Here is a 27,087-nt window from a genome sequence, read left to right as displayed (position 1 = left end):
ACCTTTTCGTTCTCTTTGAGGGGCAGTCGACAAATCATAGGCTGTACGTTCTCGGAGTGACATGAGACTCATCCAATCACACATGGACATACTGCCTTCTCTCCACCCCTTTATCTCCTCTCGGGCCGCGGGAGAGCCATGCCAAGTCTTCCTCCACCCTCAAGGGAAAAAGAACCAATCGGTGGTTAGTAACCGCCCTTGAAGGACGCAAAGGGCAACCAATGGGAAAACTAAGAGGACAGCCATTTTGCCCACTTGTAAAAGAGCCACCTTTTCCCACGAGTTGGAGCCTGAGGTGGGGGGAGTTCTGGGAGTTTTTACTGAATTGGAGATATTAGAAAGACAACCATATTTCTTCAAGGAATATTTGTAATGCTTTGTAGGAATAAAAGAAAATTTCCATCCTTCATGTGCTGGGAAGACAGGAATGCTATTTAAAAACGTGGCTCCTCCCCTTAGCGGTAACGGGTTCTAAGCCCAACACCTGGTTTCTCCAACCTCAGTGGTGGAAGGCGGGGTGATTGCCCTCTTTGGACAGGGGCGGACTACATTTCCCAGCGTGCTTTGACCCTGCCCATATTCTTTTCTCCGTTTACTTCCCGCGGTTCCTGACGGTAATTGTAGTTCCTTAGAGGTACCCATGCTGCCCGGCTGGCCAATGAAAAGGGACAAACTTTTGAATGATTTGGAGTTTAGGGTGGAGAACTAGTTGTTCCGAGGCTGTGATGAATTCTTTTCGCCACCCTAACAGAAGAGATAAGGCTAGAAGAGGAAGGTGATCAGAGAAGAGTTTTCTCAGAACGTAAGGGTTTTGTAATCCTGGTATTTGAACTCTTACTTTCGGTGTGTTTCTCTTAAGTCACTTCCGCTTTGGGGCGGACACCAGCCAAACCTGTGGCGGGAGTTGGAGAGTCTTCAGCGAATACACCAGGTGTGGCCGTCTGGGAGTGGCGTGGGGGGCAAGTCTGTATTTTTTCTGTATTTTCTTGCGTGGGAGATAGGTAGTGGAACGGAATGTAATTGCATTTTAGGAAAGAGTGAAATCGGATGGGGTGGTTCCCAAGTCCATAATGCCGTTTTCCACCCCAAGCCTTCAATCCGAGAGTCTAATTTTTTTTTCTTGTTTTTTGACTTGCTCACTATTAGATTGCACCCACGTATTTGTAGAGGGTGCCTCTGATACCTTTACCCCTGTCGGTGCGTGAAGCATGGCTTCGTGTCGTCACTGACTGTATACAACGGGCTCTCAAGTGCTGAGCTAATTCCTCCCACTTTTACAGACTTATAAAGGCTGGTTCTTAAGAGAAAAGCTACAGAAGGGCTCAGGTTTAATAATCAAGAATGGTGCCTTTCCCAGTCGACGACAGGTGCCAACTATGATACACTGATGAATAAAGGTATCATTGAAATACTTAGGAGCCCATAGTCTAATACGTTTAGCCCAGTAGGCCCCGGTGCATGGCCCCGTCAAATGCAAAGTTGAGTGTATCTTTGCTGTTGGACTTTCCCTTTGAGGTGCCTTGGGAAACTCATTGAATAAAGGAGACGCAGGAGGAGTTATCAGAAAAGTTTTTCCCCCTCAAGCCTAATGGCTTTCATGCTTGAACTCTTTTCCCCATCATTTGACTGAGACTTTCAGATAAATTCTATTTCAGTTTTTCCTATGGTTTCACTGAGACTTACTTTTATAAATCATCTTGTAAATGTTTATTGAGCCCTTACACTACATTGGGCACTATACCAGACTTTGGGGATACAGCAGTGCTAAAAAGACAGGCTCCTTGTCCAATATCAAGGAGGAAGACAGAGGCCAAACAAAAATTAACGGCAACATTACTCGTTCTTTTAATCTGTTTCTAAATTAAGTCTTCATTAGTCATGTTTTGTGTGTTTATTCCATCACCTCTTCCCATTCTACCTGTGAATTAGAATAAGTGTATTTTCTCTTTTTATTAATATTATTTTTTTTTTTTTTTTACTGAATCACTAGTAAGTCTGTCCAATACTCATGAGTGGTGTTTTTGCACCAACTAGATGATACATTTTATATTCTAGTCCTACATGTGGGAATGTAACCATACCTTTCAGCCAACAGTGTTGTGTGTCCACCAAACAAAGAGTTGTCTCTTATTCCTTAATTCAATTGAAATTTTCTGTATAATTTAGCGGTATAATCTTCTGTAGATACTTAGTTTTTTGTTGTTGTGAGCTTCTTCTAGTGTAAATCAATAAATAGTAATGATGGCCATATTTTATTGAGTGTTTCGTCTGAGCCAGAAATGATGTTTTATTGCTTTAAGTACATATTTTCTGTACTATTCTGCAAGTATTGTTACTTGATATTTTATGATTAAAGAAAGTGGGGCTCGCTATGGAAGGCAATGTGGAGGTTCCTTAAGAAATTACGAATAGAATTACCATATGACCCAGCAATCGCTCTCCTGGGTATCTACCCAAAAAATCTGAAAGCATTTCTCTATAGAGACACGTGTACTCCAATGTTCATTGCAGCTTTGTTTACGGTGACCAAGACATGGAAACAACCAAAATGTCCTTCGATAGATGAATGGATAAAGAAGTTGTGGTATATATACACCATGGAATACTATTCGGCGTTAAGGAAAGATGATATAGGAACATTTGTGACAACATGGATGGATCTTGAGAGTATAATGCTGAGTGAAATAAGTCAGACAGACAAAGCAGAGAACCCTATGATTTCACTGATATGTGGTATATAAACCAAAGGGAACAAAAGAACAAGACAAACAAATGAGAAAGAAAAACTCATAGACACACACAATAATTTAGTGGTTTCCAGAGGGTAAGGGGGTGGGGGGTGGGTGATGAGGGTAAAGGGGATCAAATATACGGTGATGGAAGGAGAACTGACTCTGGGTGGTGAACACACAATGGGATTTATAGACGATGTAATACAGAATTGTATACCTGAAATCTATGTAAATTTACTAACAATTGCCACCCCAATAAATTTAATTAAAAAAAAAAAACCCAAAAAACTGGAAAAAAAAAAGAAAGTGGGGCTCAATGAAGTTCAGTGAGACTTTAAGGCCTCGATCAGTAAATTTTGGAGCTGAGATTCATATCAAGATCTGTCTCATTCCATTCCTGTCTTTCAAATATTTATTAATCTCCCAAGATATGCCAGACATATAGTGAAAGAGAAATGTAAAATTTTATCCCAGTATTCTGGAACCAAAGGTGGCAGTCACTTCCTTTTTTGAGCTATCCTTTGCCATGGATAAAATACCTTTTCTTTGTATTTAAAAATAGGAAAATATAAAAAATGAAAATAAATGTCATCTGTCATCCTATTCCCCAGAGATACCATTACCGTATTTCCCCGAAACTAAGACCTAGCTGGACAATCAGCTCTAATGCGTCTTTTGGAGCAAAAATTAATATAAGTCCCAGTATTATATTATATTCCTGGTCTTATAGTAAAATAAGACCGGGTCTCATTAATTTTTGCTCCAAAAGACGCATTAGAGCTGATTGTCCAGCTTGGTCTTATTTTCGAGGAAACACGGTATTAAATTTTAGTGAATATGCTTACAGTGTCTCTCTCTTAAAGGTACAGACATGTATGAATGGTATCATACTACTTTGCTCTTTTGTAAACCTTTTAAACTTAACAATACGCTGTGGATATGACTGAGTGAATATCTGTTATCATTTTTGATGGCTATCTGGTATTTCATCGTATGTCTCTAACAATGAGTTCCTAAATTTGTTGTCTTAACCGTTTTTAAGTGAATGGGAGGTCGGATAAAAGTGCTTCACACCTCATTGCTTAATATCACTACCGTCACCTTCAAAGTACTCCCCTTGGGAAGCTATGCACAGACGCTAGCACCTAGTTCACCCTTCAAAGCAATTTTGGAACTCTTTTCTGGAATGGCCATTAGAGCTGTCATCGTATTACCCTTGATGTCCTGAATGTCATCAAAATGTCTTCCTTTCAATATTTCCTTCATCTTCAGGTAAAGAAGTCATTGGGGGCCAGATCAGGTGAGTAGGGAGGATGTTCCACTAGTTATTTGTTTACTGGCTAAAAACTCTCTCACAGACAGCGCTGTGTGAGCTGGTGCATTGTCGTGATGCAAGAGCCATGAATTGTTGGCGAAAAGTTCAGGTCGTCTAACTTTTTCACATAGCCTTTTCAGTACTTCCAAATAGTAAACTTTGTTAACTGTTTGTCCAGTTGGTACAAATTCATAATAAATAACTCCTCTGATATCAAAAAAGGTTGGCAACATTGTTTCAAAAAATTCGCAAACTTAATTGTCAGCTCTGGTACTACAGTTGTGTTAAGTATAGGCACTTTGTCGTGCAACAGATTACGGGAACTTTTTCATCTTGCAAAACTGAAACTGTACTCATTGAACAACAACTCCCCTTTTACCCTCCCACAGCTCCTGGCAACCACCATTCTACTTTCTATTTCTAAGAGATTGACTATTTTAGATGCCTCATGTAAGTAGAATCATGCAGTATTTGTCCTTTTGTGAGTGGCTTATTTCAGTTAGCAGCATGTCCTCAAGGTTCATCCATGTTGGAGCATATGACAGAATTTCCTTCTTTTTTTAATGCTGAATAATATTCCATTGTATGTATAAGTGTTCCATTTTATTTATCCATTCATCTGTCAATGGACATTTAGATTACTTCCTCCTTTTGGCTGTTGTGAATAATGCTGCAGTGATCTGGGTGTGTAAACATCTATTCAAGATCCTGTTTTCAGTTCTTTTGGATATATATACCCACATTTGGGTTGCTGGATCAATTATTAACTTTTAAGAGCAATAGTGCTGTGAGCTCCATATTTGTATGCTTGTCTGATTATCTCATAAATCTAACGTTTTAGAAATAGGATTATTTAGCCACAAATACTCTGTGATTCCTAAATTGCTCTTCAGAAAGGTTGTGCCTATTTTCTTTCCTACTTACAGTGTTTGAGAGCACCCATTTCCCATCTTTTATTCTATCCAATCTGAAAGTGATCCCTCATGAACTTAATTTGTAGTTAAATTCTGTTGATGTTAAGCATCTTTTATATCCATGTCGTCTATTGTTTAATTTCTTTTGAGTAGACTGTTGCTACCTATCATAGTCTCTTAATACTTTTAAAGGAATTACTTCTTAGGTTTTTTAACTCTGTCACGTAGTTTGAAAGTCTTTACTCCCATTTTGAGATTTGTCTTTTTGCTTTTTAATGATGTTTTTCCATGACATAGCTTAAATTATTTTAGTGTTGAAATCTTTTTATAGTTTCTAGTTTATTTGTGATGCTTAGAAAAGCATTTGTGATGCTTAGAAATTAGATAATAAAAATAACATGTATATATAAGTTTTTATGTGTTTTTACATTTAATTTACAATTTATATATACTTGGTTTTGTTTGGACTTTGTTATCTTTTATTGTTCTGTCTTTAACGTATACCATACCCATTATCTTAATTTCTGTAACTTTATGTTTTGATATCTAGTAGGTAAAGTGTGCTTCCACTCTTTTTTAGACATTTTTTTGTCATTCATACATTCTTTTGTATTATTAGATGGATTTTGGTGTCATTTTGTCAAATTAAAAATAAATCTCTGTACTTTTATATTTTAACAAAATACAAGTTTGACATTTATATAGATACTGAATACCAAAAGAAAGGAAAGTATTTCAATTTATATTAACAGTACAAAATTTTTCATGTAGGTATAGTCAAGGCTCAATGGGGCATTCTATGTTCTGTAAAACATTTTTATTACAGAACTGGATCTAAATGGTTACAGTTTAATAGCACATCTGATTTTTTAAATTATATAATCACTTTCTATACAAGACTTCCATTTTATAGGTGGCACCTGATAACTTCTGAATGCTTATCTCTAGTTGGTAAACTATTTATTCCACTATACCTCATAGCCTTTTCCCAATATTTCAAATTCAATATGTCTCCAAAATCTGTTCCTCTTTTACTTATTCTGTTTCATTTGTTTATTTGGTCAGGGAATACTTACCAAGCTTCTACTAAGAGAGGTACTGGGTAATGGCTAAGAGAATAGGCTCCAGACTCCCAAGGTTTGATTTTCAGTTCTGCCATGTACTCCTCCTCGGGTGACCTTGGGTAGATTAGTTAGCCATCTGTGCCTTAGCTTCCTTATGGATAAAATAGAAATAATGAAATACCTGTGTCACAGGAGCATTGAATGGCTTCATATATGTATTTCTGGCACGTAGTAAGTATGTGTTGGTTTTTGTTAATATTGTTTCTATTGACCCGGCTGGTGCTAGAGTGCTTGAAGGAAAACAGTGATGAACAAGACAGATTTTGAGTTTATAAAGGCGTTGTAATGAGGGAGAGATAAATACAAGTAAGCAGATAAAAATAATTGCCAATTACAGTAAGTGCTTTAGGGAAACCAACTAATATTAAGGAACATGTGGGATCGGGAGCTATTGCAGTATTCTAGTTCAGCAGTGAGAGCTTGGGATAGGTGATGGCAATGAAATTGGAAAGAAATGGACTTTTGAGATATATTTTAGGAATAATTAATGATTAATAATGAGGGGATTTAGTTTGGTGGTTAAGGGAGAAAGAGAAAAAAAGAATGAACCCCAGTTGCTGGTTTGAGTAACTTGCATGATTGTATTATTTCTGAGAGAGTAGGGAGCATACAGATTTGGAAGAAAAATCAACACATTGGTTTTGGACATTTAGACTAGAAACATCTATGAGATATGCAAAATGTCAGGTAGGTAATTAGATGTAGAAATCTGAAGCTAAGATTGTAAATTATATTATCTGGACTATTCGTGATATTACCTGGACAGCCTCCTAAAAGGTTTCCCCTGCCCTTGCATCCATTATTCCAAATTTGACAACGTAATCTTTGTAAAACAGTGACCTGATTAAATTGTAGGAAAAGTTCCCAGTTTCTTACAAAATAAAGTCCCAACTCTTTTAACATGGCATATGAGAACCTCCCTGACATGCCCTGTTTTTTACTTCTTTGCCACTTTTCACAAGCATCTTATTTTTTAGCTATAATAAACTGTTTAGAATTTGCTGAATCTTTGTGCTTTTGCAAATATGGTTTCTTTCTCCCTAGAATATCTTTATCTTGATTCTCCATCTGCAAACTCCATTTCTCCTTCAAGTTTCAATTTAAGGGTAACATCAAATATTTAAACAAGGTCTACTATGTACCAAGCATTTTTTTCCTCCTAAGTGAAGCCTTCTTTGATCGCTTACTATTTTACCGAGTCAACACTCCCACGTATGTATGGTATTCTTAAATATTCTTCTTTTATAGCACTTGTTGCATTGTGTTGCAATTATTTGTCGTAACACCTATGTTTTTGTCCTATTTGGGGCTGGAAGGTGAGGCTACAATGACAAAAATTCATCTTTGTACCCCTGGTAGCTTCTTCAATGCCTGGTACATAGTAGGCACTCAATAAGTATTTGTTGAATGAGTGATTTTAAAAGGCAGTGTTGTATAATGGCAAAAATTCAGAATTTTACTGAATTTTTACTGAGTTCCAGATTTAGCATCACCAGTTATTATCTGGTGATAAATTTATATCTCTGAATCTCTGTTTTCTTGTCCTTACGGTGAGGATAATACTACTTATGTATGTGAGTTATTTTGAGAATTACAGGAGATTTTATAATGTTTCCTAGTGCAGTGCCTCACAGAAAGAGATCACTCAATAAGTGGAATGTTTTAATCATTCTGAAAATAATTGCTTATAAAATGAAAGATATTAGCATCCTTGCTTTTAAAGTAGTTAGATATTAAAGTAGTTTAAAGTAGTTAGATATTAGTAGGCAATTTTTTAAGCTCCATAAGTGACTTTAATAATATATAATTCTATAATTTATTGAAATTGATCTTTCATCATTTTAGAATATTCAATTTTACTCACAAAAGCATGTGAATTTAGGTTGTAGCTTAGTAACAATCTATAAATGTAGCTATATCAGATATAAACATGTAAATAGAACGTATACTGTAATTAAAGCATGGAGTATGTTAAAATATAAAATAGATACATTCCCAAGTCCTGATCAAATCTGAAGAGTTTCTGTGATGAGTATATGACTGTAGAATCACTTTGAAAATATTTGAGTAGATAAGAGGACATCTTCATTGACTACCTTTTCAAACTCATAATCACAACCTGGGTATTTTTTTGTGAGTCTGTGGTTTCTGGAATCCATGTAGAGCTGTCCAACAGACCTCCATATTCTTTCTTTGTAGAAACTGGCAATTTATTCAAGCCAAATTTGCATTCCCAATAAGGAACTTGGAATTACTTACATTACAGATGTAACTCATGGTTACATCTGTGTTTACCAAACTGGGAAAGAGTGTTTCCTAAAGTTACAAGCTTCTAGTTTTCTTCCCTCACCCCTGTCCAATTGTATCTTATCATCAGTGGAATGGGAGAAGGAGTGAATAATCAAATCTTTTATCCTAGGTCACCCAAGATGTGTTTAAGATATTTCATTTTCACAACATTTACTGATTGTGTCTGTGTAGCCAGATTACCATAGTAATTAGGACCATTTCCACTGATAATTTTTGTTTGACTAGGATGAGTTTATAAAATTTAGTTATCTAGATTAACTGAATTTGTTTTTAAATTGAGCAGATTTCCTTGGTACTATGTATTAGGAAGAATTTTCCATGGTAGCCCTCCTTTCTATCTTAGAACTTTCTAGAGTATTCTAATATCCTAATATGAAGCCCTAATCTAGTATGTAGTAAACTATCCCCCTCTAATTTTAATCACTGTGCAAACTGTGCAATTTCCTGGCTATAACTTGAATTGGGTGGCTTCTACCTTTGAATGTGCAGCCCAGCTAAACACAAAGTGCTAGTTTCTTAGTTCCTGGCCTGCCTTGTCTCCTGTGAACTTCGTTTCCACACTAGTTTAGCTATGCACTCCTAGGGTCCACCTCATACTTTCTCATCCCTAGGAAGCATTCTACCTCTAAACTCTCCAATCATGGTCCGCCTGTACTTTGTACCTTTAAAAACAAATAATATTAAATGCTTAGTGCCACACACACTGCTATCGATACGTGAACTACCAGGAAATAAAAATCTCTGCCTTTGTGCAGCTTACAGCCTACGTAGTAGGGAGAGACAGACAATAAACAAAAAATATAGTAAGTTATGTAGTGTTTTACAGGGTGATAAGTGCTTTAGGAAAGAGAAAGGGCAGGGAAAAGATAATAGGGAGTTGAAAACTTTTTTGTGTGTCATTTTTTAAAGTTTTAACTTTATTCAAAACTAATTTAAGACTTACAGAAAGTCGGAAGAATAGTGCAAAGAACTCCCATATGTCATTGACTCAGAATCACCTATTGTTAATGTTTTGCTACATTTACTTTAGAATTCTCTCAAAAATGTGTAATGCTTTATGAATTTGCATGTCATCCTTGTGCAGGGGCCATGCCTCTGTATCATTCCAATTTTAGTATATGTGCTGCCGAAGCAATCATGCAAGTTGGGCAAGTAAAGTTTTCACTGAGAAATTGACTTTTCAGAAAAGATTCTTAAAAGAATCAAGGGAGGTAGCCATGCAGATATGTAGGGGAAGAGTTGTACAGGCACGTGGACCAGTTAGTTTAGAATCCAAAGCAGGAACATGTAAGAATGTCATTGTCACAGTTTTTCTGAGGTGGAGAGGTAATAGGAGTTGTGGGACAGATTGTAGCAGCACTTGTAATCCATTAGTAGTGTTTTTTATCGGAGTAAAATTGGGAGCCACTGAGGAGTTCTGAGAAGTGATATTGATTAGACTTCCTTTATCTCACTGATTGCTGTACTGAGAGAATGGAGGGACTGCGGTGGACCCTGGGACATCAGATTCTTCCCAGGAATTCAGACAGATACGACGGTAGCTCAGATCAGGTGAATAGATTTGGAGGTGGTAGGAAATGGTGGGATTCTGGGTATATTTTGAATGTAGATCCAACAGGAGCTGCTGATGGATTGGTTGTGCTCTATGAGATAAAGAGAGGAGTCAAGGAGTTGGTATAAGCAACTGGCAGGGTGAGTTGGGGAAGGCCAGGGAAGGAATAGTTTTTGAGAGAAAGATCTAGAGTTCAGTTTTGGTCATGTTAAGTTTGAGATGCCCATTAGACTGTTAAGTAGAGATGTTTGGTTAGATACACGAATCTGAACTTCAGGAGAGGTCTTTCTCCATGTGTAAGTGTCGGAGTCATTGCCATAGAGGTAATATTTATTTAAAGCCAGGAGATTAATGAGATCTCTAAAGGATAGAGCAAAGGATACTAAGAACTGAGTCCTTTTCTTTCTCCTTTCCCTTTTGCCTTATTCAACTAATGTGATTCCACTGTTCAATAAAATAGGATGTAATAGGCATATTTGTGCCTTTTCTGATCTTGCAGGGAAGGAAAGCTTTCAACATTTTACCTTAAGTATGATGATTGCTGAAGGTTTTGGTAAGAATCTTTCATCACGTGAAGGAAGTTCTCTCTTATTTTTCTTTTTTATGTCAGGGGGCTTTTGCTCTGAATGCATTTTGAATTTTATCAAATGCTTCCCCTTCTCCCTACTATTACAATGACCACACAAATTTTAAATTTTACTTGGTTGTTGTTGAGAATTACATTAATTGAATTTTTTTCACAATATGTTTCTTAACAGCTTAACTGAGATATAATTCACATACCATAAAATTCACCCATTTTACAATGCTGTGGGTTTTGACATATTCACAGAATTGTGGAACCATCATCATGATCTAATTTTAGAACATTCTCATCACTCTAAAAAGAAACTCATTAGCTGTTGCTCTCTTGTCTCTGTACCCTACTCTCCTCCATCCCCCACCCCAACTCCAGTCCTAGGCAACCACTCATTTACTTTCTGTCTCAATGGATTTGCCTATTCTGAACCATAGGCATATAAATGGAAATATAAATGGAAATTTATAATAATATGTGGTCCTTTGTGACTGGTTTCTGTCACTTAACACGTTTTCAAGTTTCATCCATGTTGTAGCATGTATCAGTATTTCATTCCTTTTATTGTCAAATAATAACTGTCATATGGACATACTACATTTTCTTTCTTGAGTCATCAGTTCATGGACATTTGGATTGTTTCCACTTTTTAAGTATTGTGAATTGTGCTGCTCTGAAAATTTGCATGCAAGTTTTGTGTGGATGTATGTTTTCATTTCTCTTGGATTTGTGCCTAGGAGTAGAATTTCCAATCTTATGGTAGTTATATTTAACATTTTGATGAACTACCAGACTGTTTTCCACAGTGACTACACTTTTATACATTTACACAAGCAGTGTTTGAAGGTTGGCAACACTTGCTATTATCTGTCTTTTTTATTTTAGCCACTCTAATGTATATGAAGTGGTATCTCAGTGTGGTTTTGATTTACATTTCCTTAATGAATATGGATAATGAATGTCTTTTCATGTGCTTATTAGCTATTTATATATCTTCTTTGGAGAAATGTCTATTCAGATCTTTTGCCCATTTTTAAATTGGGTTGTCTTTTTATTGAGTTGTAATTGTTCTTCATATATGCTGGATACCAGTCCCTTTTCATATATAATTTGCAAATATTTTTTCCCTTTCTATACGTTGTCTTCACTTTCTGTTTTTTGTTTTGCTTTGTTTTGTTTTTAGATTTTTTTTTTTTATTGGGGAAGAGGAACAGGACTTTATTGGGCAACAGTGCGTACTTCCAGAACTTTTTTTTCCCAAGTCAAGTTGTTGTCCTTTCAATCTTAGTTGTGGAGGGTGCTGTTCAGCTTCAAGTTGTTGTCCTTTCAGTCTTAATTGTGGAGGGCGCAGCTCAGCTCCAGGTCCAGTTGCCGTTGCTAGTTGCAGGGGGCACAGCCCACTATCCCTTGCGGGAGTTGAATCGGCAACATTGTGGTTGAGAAGATGCGCTCCAACCAACTGAGCCATTCGGGAACTCAGCGGCAGCTCAGCTATAGGTGCTGTGTTCAATATTAGTTGCAGGGGGCGGAACCCACCATCCCTTGCGGATCTCGAGGAATTGAACTGGCAACCTTGTGGTTGAGAGCCCACTGGCCCATGTGGGAATCGAACCGGCAGCCTTTGGAGTTAGGAGCATGGAGCTCTAACAGCCTGAGCCACCGGGCCAGCCTGTCTTCACTTTCTTGATGGTATTATTTGCAGGACTAAAGTTTGTAATTTTACTGGTGTCCAATTTATCTATTTTTTCTTTTATTGTTTTTATTTTTGCCATGGTATCTGAAGAAATGATTGTACAACCCAAGGTCACGAAGATTTACTCTTATGCTTTCTTTTAAGTGTTTTATAGTTTTAGCACTTACATTTTAGTCTTTGGTCCATTTTGTGTTAATTCTTTTATATGGTGTGAGTTAGGGGGTACAACTTTGTTCTTTTATATGTGGATGTCTAATTGTCTCAGCACTATTTCTTAGAAGACTGTCCTTTTTCTATTAAAGTGTATTGGCACTCTTGTCAACTGACCATAAATGTAAGGGTTTATTTCTTAAGTATTAATTCTATTTCTTTCTCTCTTTCTCTCTTTCTCTCTTTCTTGCTTTCTTGCTTTCTTGCTTTCGTTTTCTTACTTTCTTGCTGCTAGTACTACAGTCTTGATTATGTATTTTTATTGGAAGTTTTGCAACCAGGAAGTATAAATTCTCCAACTTTGTTCTATTTCAAAATTGTTTTGGCTATTTTGGGTCCCTTGCATTTCCACATGAATTTTAGGATCAACTTGTCATTGATTGAGCTTTGGAAGTTGAACCAGCCTATCATTCCTAAAATAAGCCCATTTTAGTCTTGATATCTTAGTCTTTTAATTTATTGCTGTATTTGGTTTGCTAATAGTTTGCTTACTTATGAATATGAGAAAATGGCTTGTATATATATATTTTTCTTGTATTGTGTTTGTCAGATCAAGTTTACACTGACTTCATAGAATGAGCTTGAGAAGAATATTTCTGTCCTTGCACCAAGTGACTCATTTGTTTCTTTTGTTCTTCAAATCTTCCATATCCTTATAGATTTTTAATCTGCTTCTATAATCAATTACTGAGAGAAATGTATTACAATCTCCCACTATAATTATATTAATAGATTTGGCTATTCTTTTTTTTCTGTTAAGTTTTCCTCTTATTTCTTTTTGTTTTGCCTTATATTTTTATATTTTGAGACCATGTTTATATTTCTAGTAAATTAAACTTTTATCATCATAAAATACCTTTCTTTATTTCTAATAATATTTTTTAGCCTTTAACATATGTTGTATGATATTAATAAATCTGAACCAGCTATATTTTGGTATGTATAATGTCTATTTCCATTCTTTTACATTCAGTGTTTATGAATTTTATTTTACATGTGTCTTTTTAAAGCACAACTTAGACATTAATTTTTAAATCCCATATGATAATCTTTTTCTCTTAGTTGTCATTTGTAGTCCATTTATATTTAGTATCTCTTCTAGTTCACTAATTCTCTTTTTGTCTATATCTATTATGCTGTAAATCCCATGCAATAAATTCTTAATTAAAAAATAAAAATAAAATTATCTCCTCAATCCCTCTCACTGCTTGGAGTCTTAGGTAGTGGGATGTTAGTCCATCTTATATTTAAGCTTACTTGTCTTCACTCAGAGCACCATGGGAATGAGTTGGCTGTCCATTAGTGCCTTCTGATTTTTGCTGTGTCAAACAATTAAAAAGAAAAATCATGTCCTCAAAGTTCATAATTTCCTTGACCAGCCATTTGCTTATTATTCCTCAAGTAAATCTCTTGGTAGTATATTTTAACAATATCTGATTCTTCTCAACACAGTTCTACTTACTTAAAAATACATTAGTAAATTCCAATTGCCTTTTACCTCGTTGCGCCTGAGGGAGCAAGGTGGGTCACCAGCAGCTCTACTGGAGCCACCCAAGAAAATTCGGTCAGGGTTCTTGTTCTTGCCGCGTCGGCTCAAACCGGCACGGTCTCATCCGGAAATACGGCCTCAATATGTGTCGCCAGTGTTTCTGTCAGTATGCCAAGGATATAAGCTTCATTAAATTGGACTAAGTGAACTTCCATGAATGAATCATGCAAGCTAACTACCTGACAGCAGAAACAATGTCAGCTCTTTGTACATAAAATAAAAAGGCTTCGATTATGAGTGTTTGGAAAAAAAAATTCCAATTGAATTTGCCTTGTTCCAATTAGTTACAAAAATGCCATCTTGATGTTAAAGATTGAAAATTAAAAATTTTTTTTATTTTATTTTTCCTCAAGTGTTGCTTATCAAGAGAATTGCATAGAAAATGAGTTCTGCTAGATTCTGCTTTCACTAAATTTTTCTAGCCAATAATTGATGTGTTGATAATTTTGATAACATGGTATTAAAAGTTATATATGGCTGGTCCCATCTTAATTGCCCCCTCAGCCTTGCTAAAAGTAAACTAGTATGTATACACTGAATAACCTTTTATGCTAAATCTCCGAGTTAAGTCCTTTACAGTTTTCATCGTGAGAGAGACATGCTCACTTATTATAACTGGTAGTTTTTGATAATTTAAAAAGAAGGTGAAGCCTGAATCTTTTGTTATTAATGTAACATTGGTTACAACTGACCTGTTGCAGCAGATGAACCTATATGGCTTAACTACAAAATACTTTTTTATTATAATATTATAATTTTTAGACTTTAGAAAGATAGTTAAAATGGGAAAGGGCTTTTAAAAATTATTTTATTTTGAGTCTTAACTAAAACATTCATGCTCTAATAATCAGATTGTACCACATATTTTGCGGTTTCTTATTTCTTCAGTGTCTATTTGAATCATCAGTGAGCCAGCCACAGCATAATTTTAGTTCCATAGATTTTTTCTAAACATTTTCATGTTATTCTAGATTTCTTTAACCTTCGTATTTAAATAATTATTTTTCTTTTATTTGTGACTATTGAAACAAACTTTTTATTAAGATGGCTTTAATTTCATTATTTTTACAAATATAGTGCCTGATTCAGTCCTCATAAAATAAATCATAAATTGTAATGTGACTTCAATGTAGCAGATTTTTTTTCTTGTAGTGTTTGGTTAAATTTTTTTATGTTGTAAAAAAAGCAAAGGTAATAGACAGTAAAATGGCTTTTGTATATTTTTCTTAGCTTCTTGCCAGTGCTCCATGCTGAAACCTGGTATCCCTTGTACCATTGACTCTACAAAATGCTTCTGAACCCCTACTACTTCTGGAAAGTGTACCTGGTTCTTTATGCTGTTGCTACTCATGTCAGAATGGATTTCACTCAATCCCTGCTCCTTTGAGTTTTGAGTTTCTAGATTGAAGTCCAAAATGAGTATATCTCATTTGATATACTCATGAGCAAACCCAACAAGGCAGGCTGGCAAGACAGGAAACTGATATTTCCAGCTTTTTTATTGGGAGGTGATGTCCAATTCCCACTCAAATTTGTGCTGTGAGGGAATTCCTAAGCTTGGCAGGGGTCCCAGATGGTAGGTGGCCTCAAAGAATGTATAATATAGATTCATCATCCTATGTTGACTCCCAAATGACATGTATCTAGCATCGTTCTCTCCGTAGAGTTCCAGACATATGTATTTCTGAGCCTATTTGGCATTTCCATTTCATATTTTATAGCCAACTCTAACTTTATATACATATTTCTAAAAGACCTATTGATTTTTTATGTCCCAAATCCATTTCTTCCTCAGTCTTTAACATCTCAATAAATTGCATCAACTCCATCGCTCTAAATGTATATCTTGCTTTCACATTTCCCTCATTCTCCACATGGACGCCATCCACAAGTCCTGTTGGCTTTACCTCTGATACATTTCTCCACTCACTCCAGGTCCATTGCCAAAGATGATTCTTGCCTTGTCTATTGCAGCCTGATAAGGTTTCTTGCTTTCTCTGTTTTGCACCAGTCTCTGTTCTTTCCTCAGAGTTGTTACTAGGAATAACCACTCATTGGTGAGGACCTTATCAGACAGGGTTGAGTCGTAAATCATTTCTAAATCCAGTTGCCTACTGAAGCAGTGGAGGTTTTGTGGACTGGCCATGTCCCATAGGAGTAGTATTCTTTGCCTTTCTATTTATAGCTTTTGTCCTCCACCAGCAGTTTTTGAAATGTAAGTCAGACTGTGCCACTCCCCTGCTTGAAACTCTCTAGTAAGTGCTGTCCAAGACACTTTCAGTGTAGATGGAAGTGTTTTCTATCTGCACGGTTCAGTATGATAGCCACTAGCCATATGTGGACTCTGAGCACTTGAAACGTGGTTGATGCAAATGAGCTGAATTTTAAATTTTAATTAAATTGAAATTGCCACATCTGGCTCATTCTGTGTTACCCCGAAAATAAGACCTAGCTGGACAATCAGCTCTAATTCATCGTTCGGAGCAAACATTAATATAAGACCTGGTCTTATTTTACTATTTTACTATATATATATATATAATATACAATATTATATATTATAGTAATATAAACCAGGTCTTAAATTAATGTTTGCTCCAAAAGATGCAGTAGAGCTGATTGTTCGGCTAGGTCTTATATTTGGGGAAACAGGGTAGTATGTTGGATAGCACAGCTCCATTTGCTTCCCTTCATTCTTAAAATAAAATCCAAGTCCTTATCAAGGCCTTGTATTACTTGACTCTTGCTTATCTCAACAGCTTCATCTCATACCATTCTTTTCCTTGACTCAGCTACGTTGGCCTCCTTTCTGTTGCTAGAAAACACAGAGCTCTTTCTCAACTCAGGGCCTTTGCTCCTCCTGTCTGCCGGGAACGCCCTTCTCAATTTTGAGCCTGGTTGGCTCTTTCACATACGTCAGACTGTCGCCCTACCTAACATGGCCCTTGCCCTCAGAAGTTCATAATATTTGTACTCTACTGTAATTAATCACCTTGTTCATTTGTTTGTTTATTTTTAGTCTCCTTCTCAACAGTGTAAGCTCTGTGAAGGTGTGGTCCTTGCTGCTCTAGATTGTGGCATGTACTATCTATTTGTTATTAATAAACACTTGTTGAATATTTGAGGTTCTTAGACATTGGACACAGAAGTTGATGACTTTTTGAGGGTCAAGGGGGGCTAAAGTTTTATAGTTTATTAAAGTTTATAACTCTGAGAGTAGCCTTTGAGCAAAAAGCAAATTTGTTTTAAAGATGGAATGAAGCTATGTATAAACAGATGAAAGCTGCAATCTAAATACAAAGTATTATGATTGGAGAAGCTTTATAGTTTAGTGATTCAATAGGACTTTTTCTTGTAGAGTTCTAAGAATTTACAGATATATGAAATTTTTATGTGGTTGAAAATTAAAATTGCATCTGTGGAAACCCAGTGGTGAGGAAGGCGCTGATCAAGCAGCATTTATACTGGATTCAATGGATTCAAAAATCCATTTTAATATTTAAAAACCAATCTCATTTAATAATGTTGAGTTACTTATTATAAATTTGGAGTTGATGTCTTTGTATCTTATAGTTTTAAAATGCAGTTTTACTCCATTCTTAGAAAATCTGGTGTGATATAAAAATATGGAAGTATAAAAGGATTAATTATAAAAGGATTCATCTCTCTATAGCAGAATCATCCCTTACTATTAAAATTGTTCAGTTTGTAAAAATGAAGTTGATTTATAACTTTTCAGTAATACATTTATTGATTACAATAAGGGGAAGGCTATAGTACGGCTCAGTTAGAAATACAAATGAAATAGAGGAGGCTGAGGTTTTAGAGAGTGCATTAAGTAATTGCTTTTGGACTCAGTGCTCTGAATTTTCTTAATAGCTTATTCTGGGAACATGATTTAACCAGTTCATCTCTATATCGATAGTTTATCAAGGCTCCTGATAAGTACTTTAATGTTATTTATGTTTAATTTTCTAATATATTTAGTAATATCTATTTCCCCTACCTGTCCCCTTTTGTGGTTTTGTTTTTAGGATCATCATGTCTAGCGTTCATAACGTAAAAAAGTCTCTTACACCTCAGATTTCTTCTTTGACAAGTGAATCTTATAGACAGCTGGATTATTTGCCTGACAAACTAAGAGCAAAGCTGCTTCCTTTCCAGAAAGATGGCATCACTTTTGCCCTCAGAAGAGATGGCAGGTAAGGTACTTTTTTCAAAACATGCCAGAAATGTTAAATCCCTGGGAAGTGTATAAAAAGCAAAGCTCTGTGCAAACCGTTTGTGTGAATGTGTGTGTGAGTGTGTGTGTGTATGTGTGTGTTTGTGTTTATAGTCTTCCCATTAATTTTCTTTTTACCGGATTCTGAAATAATAATTTTGGGATAGATGTTATTTTGCCTTTATTTGTGAGTGATATTTTAGTTGGCAATACAGTTCTCCTGTAATAGCCATTTTTTCCTTAGCACTTTGAAAGTTGTAGTCTATTGTCTTTTGGCCTCCGCTGTTGCCATTAAAAAGTGTGCCCTCAAGTCTGAGAATATTACCTTCCGGATGACTTACTAATAACAAAGAGAAAAATGACAAAATGGTTAATGTTGGGAATGCCAGTTGTGGGGCACTACATGCAGTGTGGTGCATAGTACACCGTTCCTTAGTGGTGTTCTTCCTGGAAACACTTGACCAAATACTCGTGAGGAAACAGTCAAACCAGATCAAAATGTCGGACATTTTTTCAGGACAATTGACCTGAACTCTTCCAATGATTCAGGGTAATGAAAAACCATGGGAAATGGGGAGAATATTTTAAATTGAAAGAGGACTTCAAATGAAAGCTAGAACATCTGAAAGTCATGCATAAACTTTGATTAGGTCCTGGATAAGTACAAAGATAAATGTCAGAGGACATTTTTGGGATAACTGGGGAAATTTCATCCGGATTCTATTAGAGTGATGTTATTGAATTATTTTTGATTATGTTAGATGAGGTAATGGTGTTGTAGTTTAAAAGAATGTTCTTGTTCTTGGGAAATGCATGATAAAGAATTTTGGAATGAAGAACTCTGCTATCTGCTGCCTACTTTCTTGCTACCTTTTCGCAAAAGGGTAGGACGTGTATGTCTACAGAAACTTTGAGTGGGTCCGCCAAAATGTTAATGGTGTGAATCTGGTGAGTGGTGTAAGTGAGTGTTCATTGTATCATTCTTTTTGGCTTCTCTGTGAGTTTGAAAATTTTCTCCCCCAAATCCAAAAACAGCCCACAAAAGAATCAGTCTAATTTTCATTACTTTTTAGATCATTTCTTTTATCTGTATCTGATTTTAAGATTTTTCTCTTTGTCTTTGGAGTTCTGCAGTTTCACTACAATTTATTCAGTATTATTTTTATTGTTTTAAAATTTTTCCTGCTTGGGATTATTGTGTATTTTTAATCTGGGATTTGTGCCATATTGATTCTGGAAAATTCTCAGCTATTACCTCTTCAAATACTGACTCTTAGCCATTCTCTTTATTACCTTCTTCTGCAATTCCAGTTAGACTTATACTTGACCTTTTCACTCTATCCTATGCTCCCATTAATTTCTTATATTTTCTGTGTCTGTGCTACATTATAGCTGTTTTTAAAGATCTCTCTTATCGTTCATGATTCAGTTGTTCTAATTTGCTGTTTAACTCACCTATTCAGTTTTTAAAAAACATTTTTAAATGATGTATAACATACCTGAAAAAAGTGTGTAGATCTTAAGTGTACAACTTGAAGAATTTTCACAGTATAGCCATCACCAAGATCAAGAAATAGAACGACACTACCAGTATCCCAGAAAGCTTCCTCTTGACCCCTCCCAATCACCACTCACTCCCCTGCCTTCTAACACTATAGATTACCTTTACATATTCAACTATATGATTATAATCATCCGTATATACTCTTGTGTGTTTGACTTCTTTCACTCAACATCACTGTGAGAACCTTCTATATTGTTGCATGTGGCTGTAGTTGGTTCATTCTCATTGGCATGTAATATTTCACTGTGTAAATATACCATAATTTATTGATTGACTCTATCGTTGATGAGCATTTGGGTTATTTCTAGTTTGGGGCTCTTACAAAAGCAATGCTATGAACATACAAATCTTTCGGTGAATATATATACACATTCCTGTTGGGCATATACCAAGAGAAATTGTTGGATCGTAAAATATGCATATATTCCACAAAGTAGCTACTGCCTTTATTAGTTTGCCAGGACTGTCTTAACGAAGTCCTGTATACCACAACAACTGGGTGTATACCTAGTGTATACCTAGTGTATACTGTGTATACCACAACAACTAGGTGGCTTAAACACCGGAAATTTCTTGTCTCACAGTTCTAGAGCTAGAAGTCCAAAATCAAGGTGTTGGCAGGGTTGATTCCTTTATAGGGCTGTGAGGAAAGGATCTGTCCCAAATGTCTCTCCTTGGCTTGTAGATGGCTGTCTTCTTCCAGTGACTTTTCACCTCATTTTTCTTCTATTCCTGTCAAAACTTTCCCTTTTTAAAAGGACATCAGTTATATTGGATTAGGGCCCACCCTAATGACCTAATTTTAACTAGTAATTACATCTGCAATGACCCTATTTCCAAATTAGGCCATTTTCTGAGGTCCTGACTATTAGTACTTCAACATATGAATTTTGGAGAGGACACAGTTCAACCCTTAACTCGGCGAAATATTTTTAAAAGTGGTTGTACCAATTTATACTTGTACCAACAGTGTATGAATTCCAATTATACCACACTCTTACAGCACTTCATATTGCCTATACTTAATTTCATTTTAGATATTCTGGTAGGTATATAGCGATATTCATTGAGGTTTTCATTTAATTTTTCTGATGACGAAGTTTAACATCTTTTCATTATGCTTATTAGTCATTTGGAGCTCCTCTTTTGTTAAGTCACTGCTTAACGTCTTACCTATTTTTCTACTGGGTTGTCTGCCTTTTTCTTATTGTTTTGTAGGAGTCTTCTCAGATTTATATTTTGATAAAGAGATGTGTTGCAAATAATTTTGCTCAGGCTATATAGCCTTTTCTCTCTTTTAATGATGTCTTTTGATAAGCAGAAGTTCTCAATTTTGATGTCATCTTAAATACTATAGGTTGTGAAGATAATTTTGTTTTCTTTTAAAAACTTTGTTTTATTTTTTTTTGCATTTAGATCTACAATCCACTTGGAATTGATTTTTTTTTTATATGGTAGGTAGGGGTCAGGGTTTATTGATTATTTAATTTTGTATATACATGTCTGATTGATCCATCTCAGTTTATTGAAAAGACCAACTTTTCCCCCTGCATTAGAGTGTGTAGCCTTTGTTATAAATCAAGTAATCTTATGTGTATCTTTCTAGATAAATGCTCCCTAATGGAACTTTCTGCCATGTGGGAAATGTTTGTATATGGAACGTTTAATTTAGTAGTTATTAATTACATGTGGCTACTGAGTTCTTGAAATGTGGACAGTGTAACTAAGGACTGAATTTTTTATTTTAACTAACTTTAATTAAATTTAAATAGTCACATGTCTAGTGGCTACCATATGGGACAGTGCAGGTATATACAGATTATTTGTTCTGTTTTTCTGATTGTAAATCTTTGTGTTAGTACCATACTTCTTAATTACCATAACTTTATAATAGATATTTTGGTATAAGGTAGCATAATCTTCCGGCTTTGTTCTTTCTTCGCTATTGCTGGCTCTTTGCATTGCCTGGAAATTGTAGAACTCATCGATTTTTCACAAAAAGGTTGGTGAGATTGTGAATGGGATTGTTTTGCATTTATAGGTCAGTTTGGGGAGAATTGATATCTTTATAATATGACTATTTTAATCCATGAATGTGAATTATTTAATTGCTCTCCATTTATTTTCATCTGAGTTATTCTTCCTTTTCTTTCTTTATTTTTTCAATAAGGTTTTATAGTTTTCAGTGTATAGTTATTTCACATATATCATTGTATTTATCCCTAGGTATTTAATATTTTTAATTCTATTAAAACTTGTCTTTTCCCCTCTCTGGCTGTTTTTAAGGTTTTATCTTAGTTTGGCTCTTCAACAGTTTTATTACGATGGGTCTAGGTGTGGTTTTCTTTGAATTTATAGTTCTTAACCTGTAGGTTGATGTCATTCATCAGTTCTGGAAAATTATTAGCTGCTGTGTCTTCAAATATTATTTTGCCCCATTCTTCTTAGTGGTCTCCAGTTATAACTATGTTAGACCTTTACTTGTCCCAGTATCTCTTGTTTTCCATATTTTCTTAATTTTTAAAATTTCTGTGCTTCAGTTGGATGTTTTTTGCTTACCAATATTGTTATTTACTAATCCTATCTTTTGATGTTAAATTAAGCTATTGAGTTCGCTTAAGGAACAGACCGCTGTTCAAAATACCTGAAACAAAAACCCTTCTAATATGACTGAAACAAGAAAGCTGAATTTATTACTTGCCAAGCAAGGGAGAACTGTGCTTGTTAGACATAGGCTCTTTAAACAAAGCAAAAGTTGGTATTGTTTCTGGCTTTGGGGAAGTCTGGAGACTTTAAAACGCTGGAGTGTTTAAGGATTTGTTGAATTTCAGAGTATAGTTTAGGAATTAGCTGACTAATGTCACAGAACAGTCAGTCCTTTCCTTTCTTGTAATTGGAGCATAGGAACATTTTATTTTCTGTTTCTGATGTCAGATAGTATATTTTTAAGTCCTAGAATATCCAGTTCCTGTCTGCCTGGTTATGTTGATAGTATCTTGTTTCTTGCCATGTTTTAAATCCATCTCTTATTTCTGTAAATATTTACAACATACTTATTTTACATATCTGAAGTACTTTGGAAGCTAATTTTGCTTTTTTTGTTGTTGTTGATGTAATGGTTCATTTTCCAGTGTATTTTCTGATTTTTAAGAATTTTATTAAAAAAATAGGTAATCTTAATCTCTGAGCATCTTGAAGAAACTTAAAAAGTGGGTAAATTCTTTTGGGGGAGTTTGCAAAATTAAGTTCTTAGTCTAAGGTTTACCATGTCACACACGCAGTTGATATTTAAAACCTCAAATTCATTTTCAGGTAGGCTTACGATTATGAATTTTTATTATATATTTTCACTCACGTTAAACTTTGTTTACTTATTGACTTTTTTTAAATTTTAGGTATAATTAAATTTAATAAAATGCACAGGTTTTAGGTGCAGTTCAATGAATTCTGATATATGTATACGCTTGTGTTTTTACACACCTCAGGCAAGAGACAGTACATTTTCATCACCCAGAATTGGCCTCTTTCTGATCAACTCTGTTCCCCTGAATTAGACAACCACTGATCTGCCTTCTATCACCAGAATGTATTTTTTTATAGTTACTTGATGTTCTCTTTATTTTTTTAACTGTCTATTTTGAAATATTTCCAACATATAGAAACGTTATTTTTAAAAGTATAGAAATGACTTGCATCTACCTTTTACCTATATCCACTAAGTTTTAACATTTTGTCACTTTTCCTTTATTATCTTATTATTTTCTTTCTCTCTCTCTCTCTCTCTCTCTCTCTCTCTCTCTCTCTCTCTCTCTCTCTCTCTCTCCCTCTCTCCACACACACACAAACATGCACATATACTCATTAATATTTTTTTTGAAACCATTTGAGAGTAGGTTTCATTATGTCATGCTCCCTTAACCTACCATATTTCAGGAGAGTATGTATTTTTTAAGAACAAAGATACTCTATATCATAGCCACAATACAGTTATCAAATTCAGAAAATTTAACTTCTATACAATACTTTAGTCTACATATATGTTGTCAATTGTATCAATAATACACTTTTCAGCAAATTTTGTTTTTTTAGCACAAGAACCAGTCCAGGATCACTTATTGCATTTAGTGATATTTCTTTCTTTCCTTTAATGTAGGAGAGATATTTAGCCTTTCATGACACAGGTATTTATTTTTATTTTATAGAATGTGTCTTAATTTTTTTAATGTTCTGTCGTGACAGGATTTAGATTATGCATTCCTTTCTGGATTAGTACATAAGTGAGATCTAGATTCTGTCCTTCTTAGGATGTTGCTTTTAAAGGCGTGCTGTACCTATCAGCCACTTACTGGTAATACTAACTGTGATTGCTAGTCAAAGTGTCGTTTCTCTACCATACAGTTATAGTTTTCCCTTGAACAATTTTTAACTATTTAACAAGCAACTAACATAAGTGGTTGAGACCATGCAAATATGCTTCTCCTCATCCAATTTTCCCTCTTGGATTTAGCATCCGTAGATGATTCTTGTTCAAAAGAGTTGACAGTTGTAAAATGATTTATTAATTGGCATTCTACTGTAAGGAAGAGCCTTCCCTTCTTCCCCAACAATCAGTCTCTTCTCCCCTCCCGTCTCCATCCATCCATCCATCCATCCATCCATCCATCCATCCATCCATCCATCATCCATCCTCAGGATGGACTCATGGATTCCTATTATTTTCAGTGAATTATAATTCTGTACTGTAGCATATCTTACTTTTGTCTATTTTGGAACTTGTTACAAACAGAACTGTGTGGTTTGTATGTATCTGACTTCTCTTACTCAACATGTTTTTGAGATTCACATATGTTGTTTTGATCTCTGAATATAGGACAGTTATTTTTTCATTCATTCACTGATGGACATTTGGGGTGGTTCTAGTTTAGGGCTCTTATGAACAAAGATCATTAACGTTCTTGGACAAGTCTTTGTGGACATGTTCTTAATTTGCTTGCTAGGTTTTAGGGTAAGTGTCTGTTTAACTTTATATGAAAACTGCCCAACTTTCCCCCATCCCATCAGCAGTATGCAGTATGAGAGTTCTAGATGCTCCACATCTTTGCACCATTTGATATTGTCAGCTTTCGTCATTTTAGCCATTCAGAATGAATGGAGCTTCAAGGGACAGCTGTATTTTAATTTGTATAATATTTCCCTAATGACTAATGATGTTGACATCTTTCCTTGTGGTTTTTGGATATATATACATATACGTGTGTATATATATATGTATGTACATATATACATATATAGTGTTATACACTTGTACATATTGTATATAGTGTATATTAACGTTTTGCTCATGTTTTAATTGCTGTTTGTCTTTTTATTATTTATTTGAAGGAGTTCTTTCCATATTCTGCATATAAGACCTTTGCCAGATATATGTATTACGATTTTTTTTTCCCAGTCTGTAGCTTACCTTTTAATTTTCTTTATGGTATCCTTTGATGAACAGAAATTTTTAATTTTGATAAAACCAAATTTATCAAGTTTTTCCTACATGGCTAATGCCTCCTATGTTGTCACCAAGAAGTTTTTCTACCCCAATATAGTCTCCTATATTTTGTACTTGAAGCCTTATAGTTTTATTATATATAAATATAGATTTTATTTTTAGATACAAGGTTCATCTCAAAACAATTTTTGTGTATGGGGTGAGATAAAAGTTCTGAGTTCAGTTTTCTTTCATACTGATATACGCTTATTCCACTACCATATGTAGAAAAGTCTGTCCTTTTCCATAAATTACCTTGGTGCTCTTGTGCAAAAGCAATTGACCATATATGTATAAATCTATTTCCCAGTTGTTTCCTTTTGCCATATATCTCTTTTTCTATTGTCTCCCCTTTTCCATCTTCATTTAGTTTGTCGTTTTTGTAGACTCAAGTTTTGTTTAGGTGTCTTTTTTCCATTGTCCACTTTGTATAGATCCAAGACCTATTTCATTGCTCTGCTTGGCTGTTGAGTCTTAAGGTTCTCTGTTGATGATGTTTTCAGACACTTTCAGTTGTGTCCTTATTACTCACCTATCACTCTGAGTTTGACTTTCTCTTTTGTTTCTGGCCATTGTACATCTTTCTTAATTTTCTTCAGATAAGCTCTACATTTCAAAAGATAGTATTTTGTCTCCTTTAGCATTTCTTGGTGTTTCGCAAAGGGAAGGATTTTCGGAATATCCAAACCACGATACTCCTGGGAGCAGAAATCTTCCTGTGAAATTTTCATTCATTTGGGATTATAGTCTTTATCATTATAAAACACTCTTATAAAATTACTGAATTGTTGCCTTTTATACTCTGAATCTAATCTTGTGTGATTACTATCCCAACAACTGTTTCTTTCTGATCATATTCTCCTAGCATACCTTTAACCATTTTTCTATTTTCAACATTTTTGAGACACTTCCTTTCAGTGAGTTTTTAAGTTCCAAAGTTGGATTTCACTTTGTGATTCAGTTTGTCTTTTCTCTTAATTAGTGTTAATTTCACTTTCATTCACTTATATTTGAGCTACATTTGATCTTAATTCTGTCATCATAGAATGTATTTTGCTTTCTGTCCCTAAAACTATGTTACTATATGATCAGTAGGTGAGTCACTAAATATATCACTATGCAATCCAAGTGTTCTTCATGTTTAGTATGCACTTTTAGTAATTTGAAAAGTTTGGAGTTTGAATCCCTTGATAATTTTTATAATTTGTAGCTTTATATAATATAGTTCGTTCTCTATTTTATTAGGCAGTATTTATTAACTCCCAATTATATGCAGTGACGTTTGTTATATTGCCTTTTTCTCCCTTTCTGTCCTTTTTCAGCATATTGTATTAATTGGTTAAATTATTTTTCTTGATGGTCTTTTCTTGATGTATCTTTAAATATATTTATAATTTGTTTCCATAAAATATTTATATTATTTTATTTACTAATTTAAACGATCTTTGCCTTGTTTTGCCTCCTTAGTCTTACAAGGTATGTCATTTCTGTGTTGCCATTTTCTGTAACTGTTGTTCTTTACTGGACTCAGATTATTGAAACAGCTCAATCGTTTCACTGCGTCCTTCCCGTCCATTTTGTTTCTGAACAGTGCTATTTGATTGAAGTTATCTTCTCAACGTTTTTTAGACAGGCATTTAATGGGAAGTCAGTTCCCCAATTTCTTCCTTTTTAAATATCTTTTCACTGAGTTTACGCCAAATGACAAATTGGTTCGGTAAGAAATTCCTCCATCCCACCCTCTTTTCTGGCTCATGTTATAGGTATTGCTCCACTGTGTGCTGTGGAC

General features: G+C 35.0%; 2 protein-coding genes across 7 annotated transcripts in view; both read left to right on the top strand.

Annotated features, from left to right (window-relative positions):
* Positions 1 to 507: 507 nt before the first annotated feature.
* Positions 508 to 27,087, top strand: part of ZRANB3 (zinc finger RANBP2-type containing 3) — a 193,893-nt gene continuing 167,313 nt past the window's right edge. Inside the window, exons 1-3 of one of the 6 annotated variants that reach the window (XM_081052625.1) lie at positions 688 to 802; positions 4,437 to 4,497; positions 18,011 to 18,178. In XM_081052625.1, coding sequence (XP_080908751.1) covers positions 4,496 to 4,497; positions 18,011 to 18,178 — 170 coding nt within the window. In that variant the 5' untranslated portion in view covers positions 688 to 802; positions 4,437 to 4,495. Of the gene's footprint in view, positions 932 to 4,436; positions 4,498 to 18,010; positions 18,184 to 27,087 lie in introns of all 6 variants that reach the window. The other 5 variants (XM_081052623.1, XM_081052627.1, XM_081052624.1 and 2 more) reach the window with 5 other exon arrangements.
* Positions 9,869 to 14,119, top strand: LOC308498961 (small ribosomal subunit protein uS14-like; the record flags this gene model as incomplete). Its single annotated transcript, XM_081051749.1, has 2 exons — positions 9,869 to 9,965; positions 13,941 to 14,119. 2 exons carry the CDS (start codon positions 9,869 to 9,871, stop codon positions 14,117 to 14,119), a joined length of 276 nt encoding a protein of 91 aa, XP_080907875.1.

This window comes from Rhinolophus hipposideros (genome assembly GCF_964194185.1).
Source record: "Rhinolophus hipposideros genome assembly, chromosome: 6".
Classification (NCBI taxonomy): Eukaryota; Metazoa; Chordata; class Mammalia; order Chiroptera; family Rhinolophidae; genus Rhinolophus; species Rhinolophus hipposideros.
This window is presented reverse-complemented; position numbering and strand designations above follow the sequence as displayed.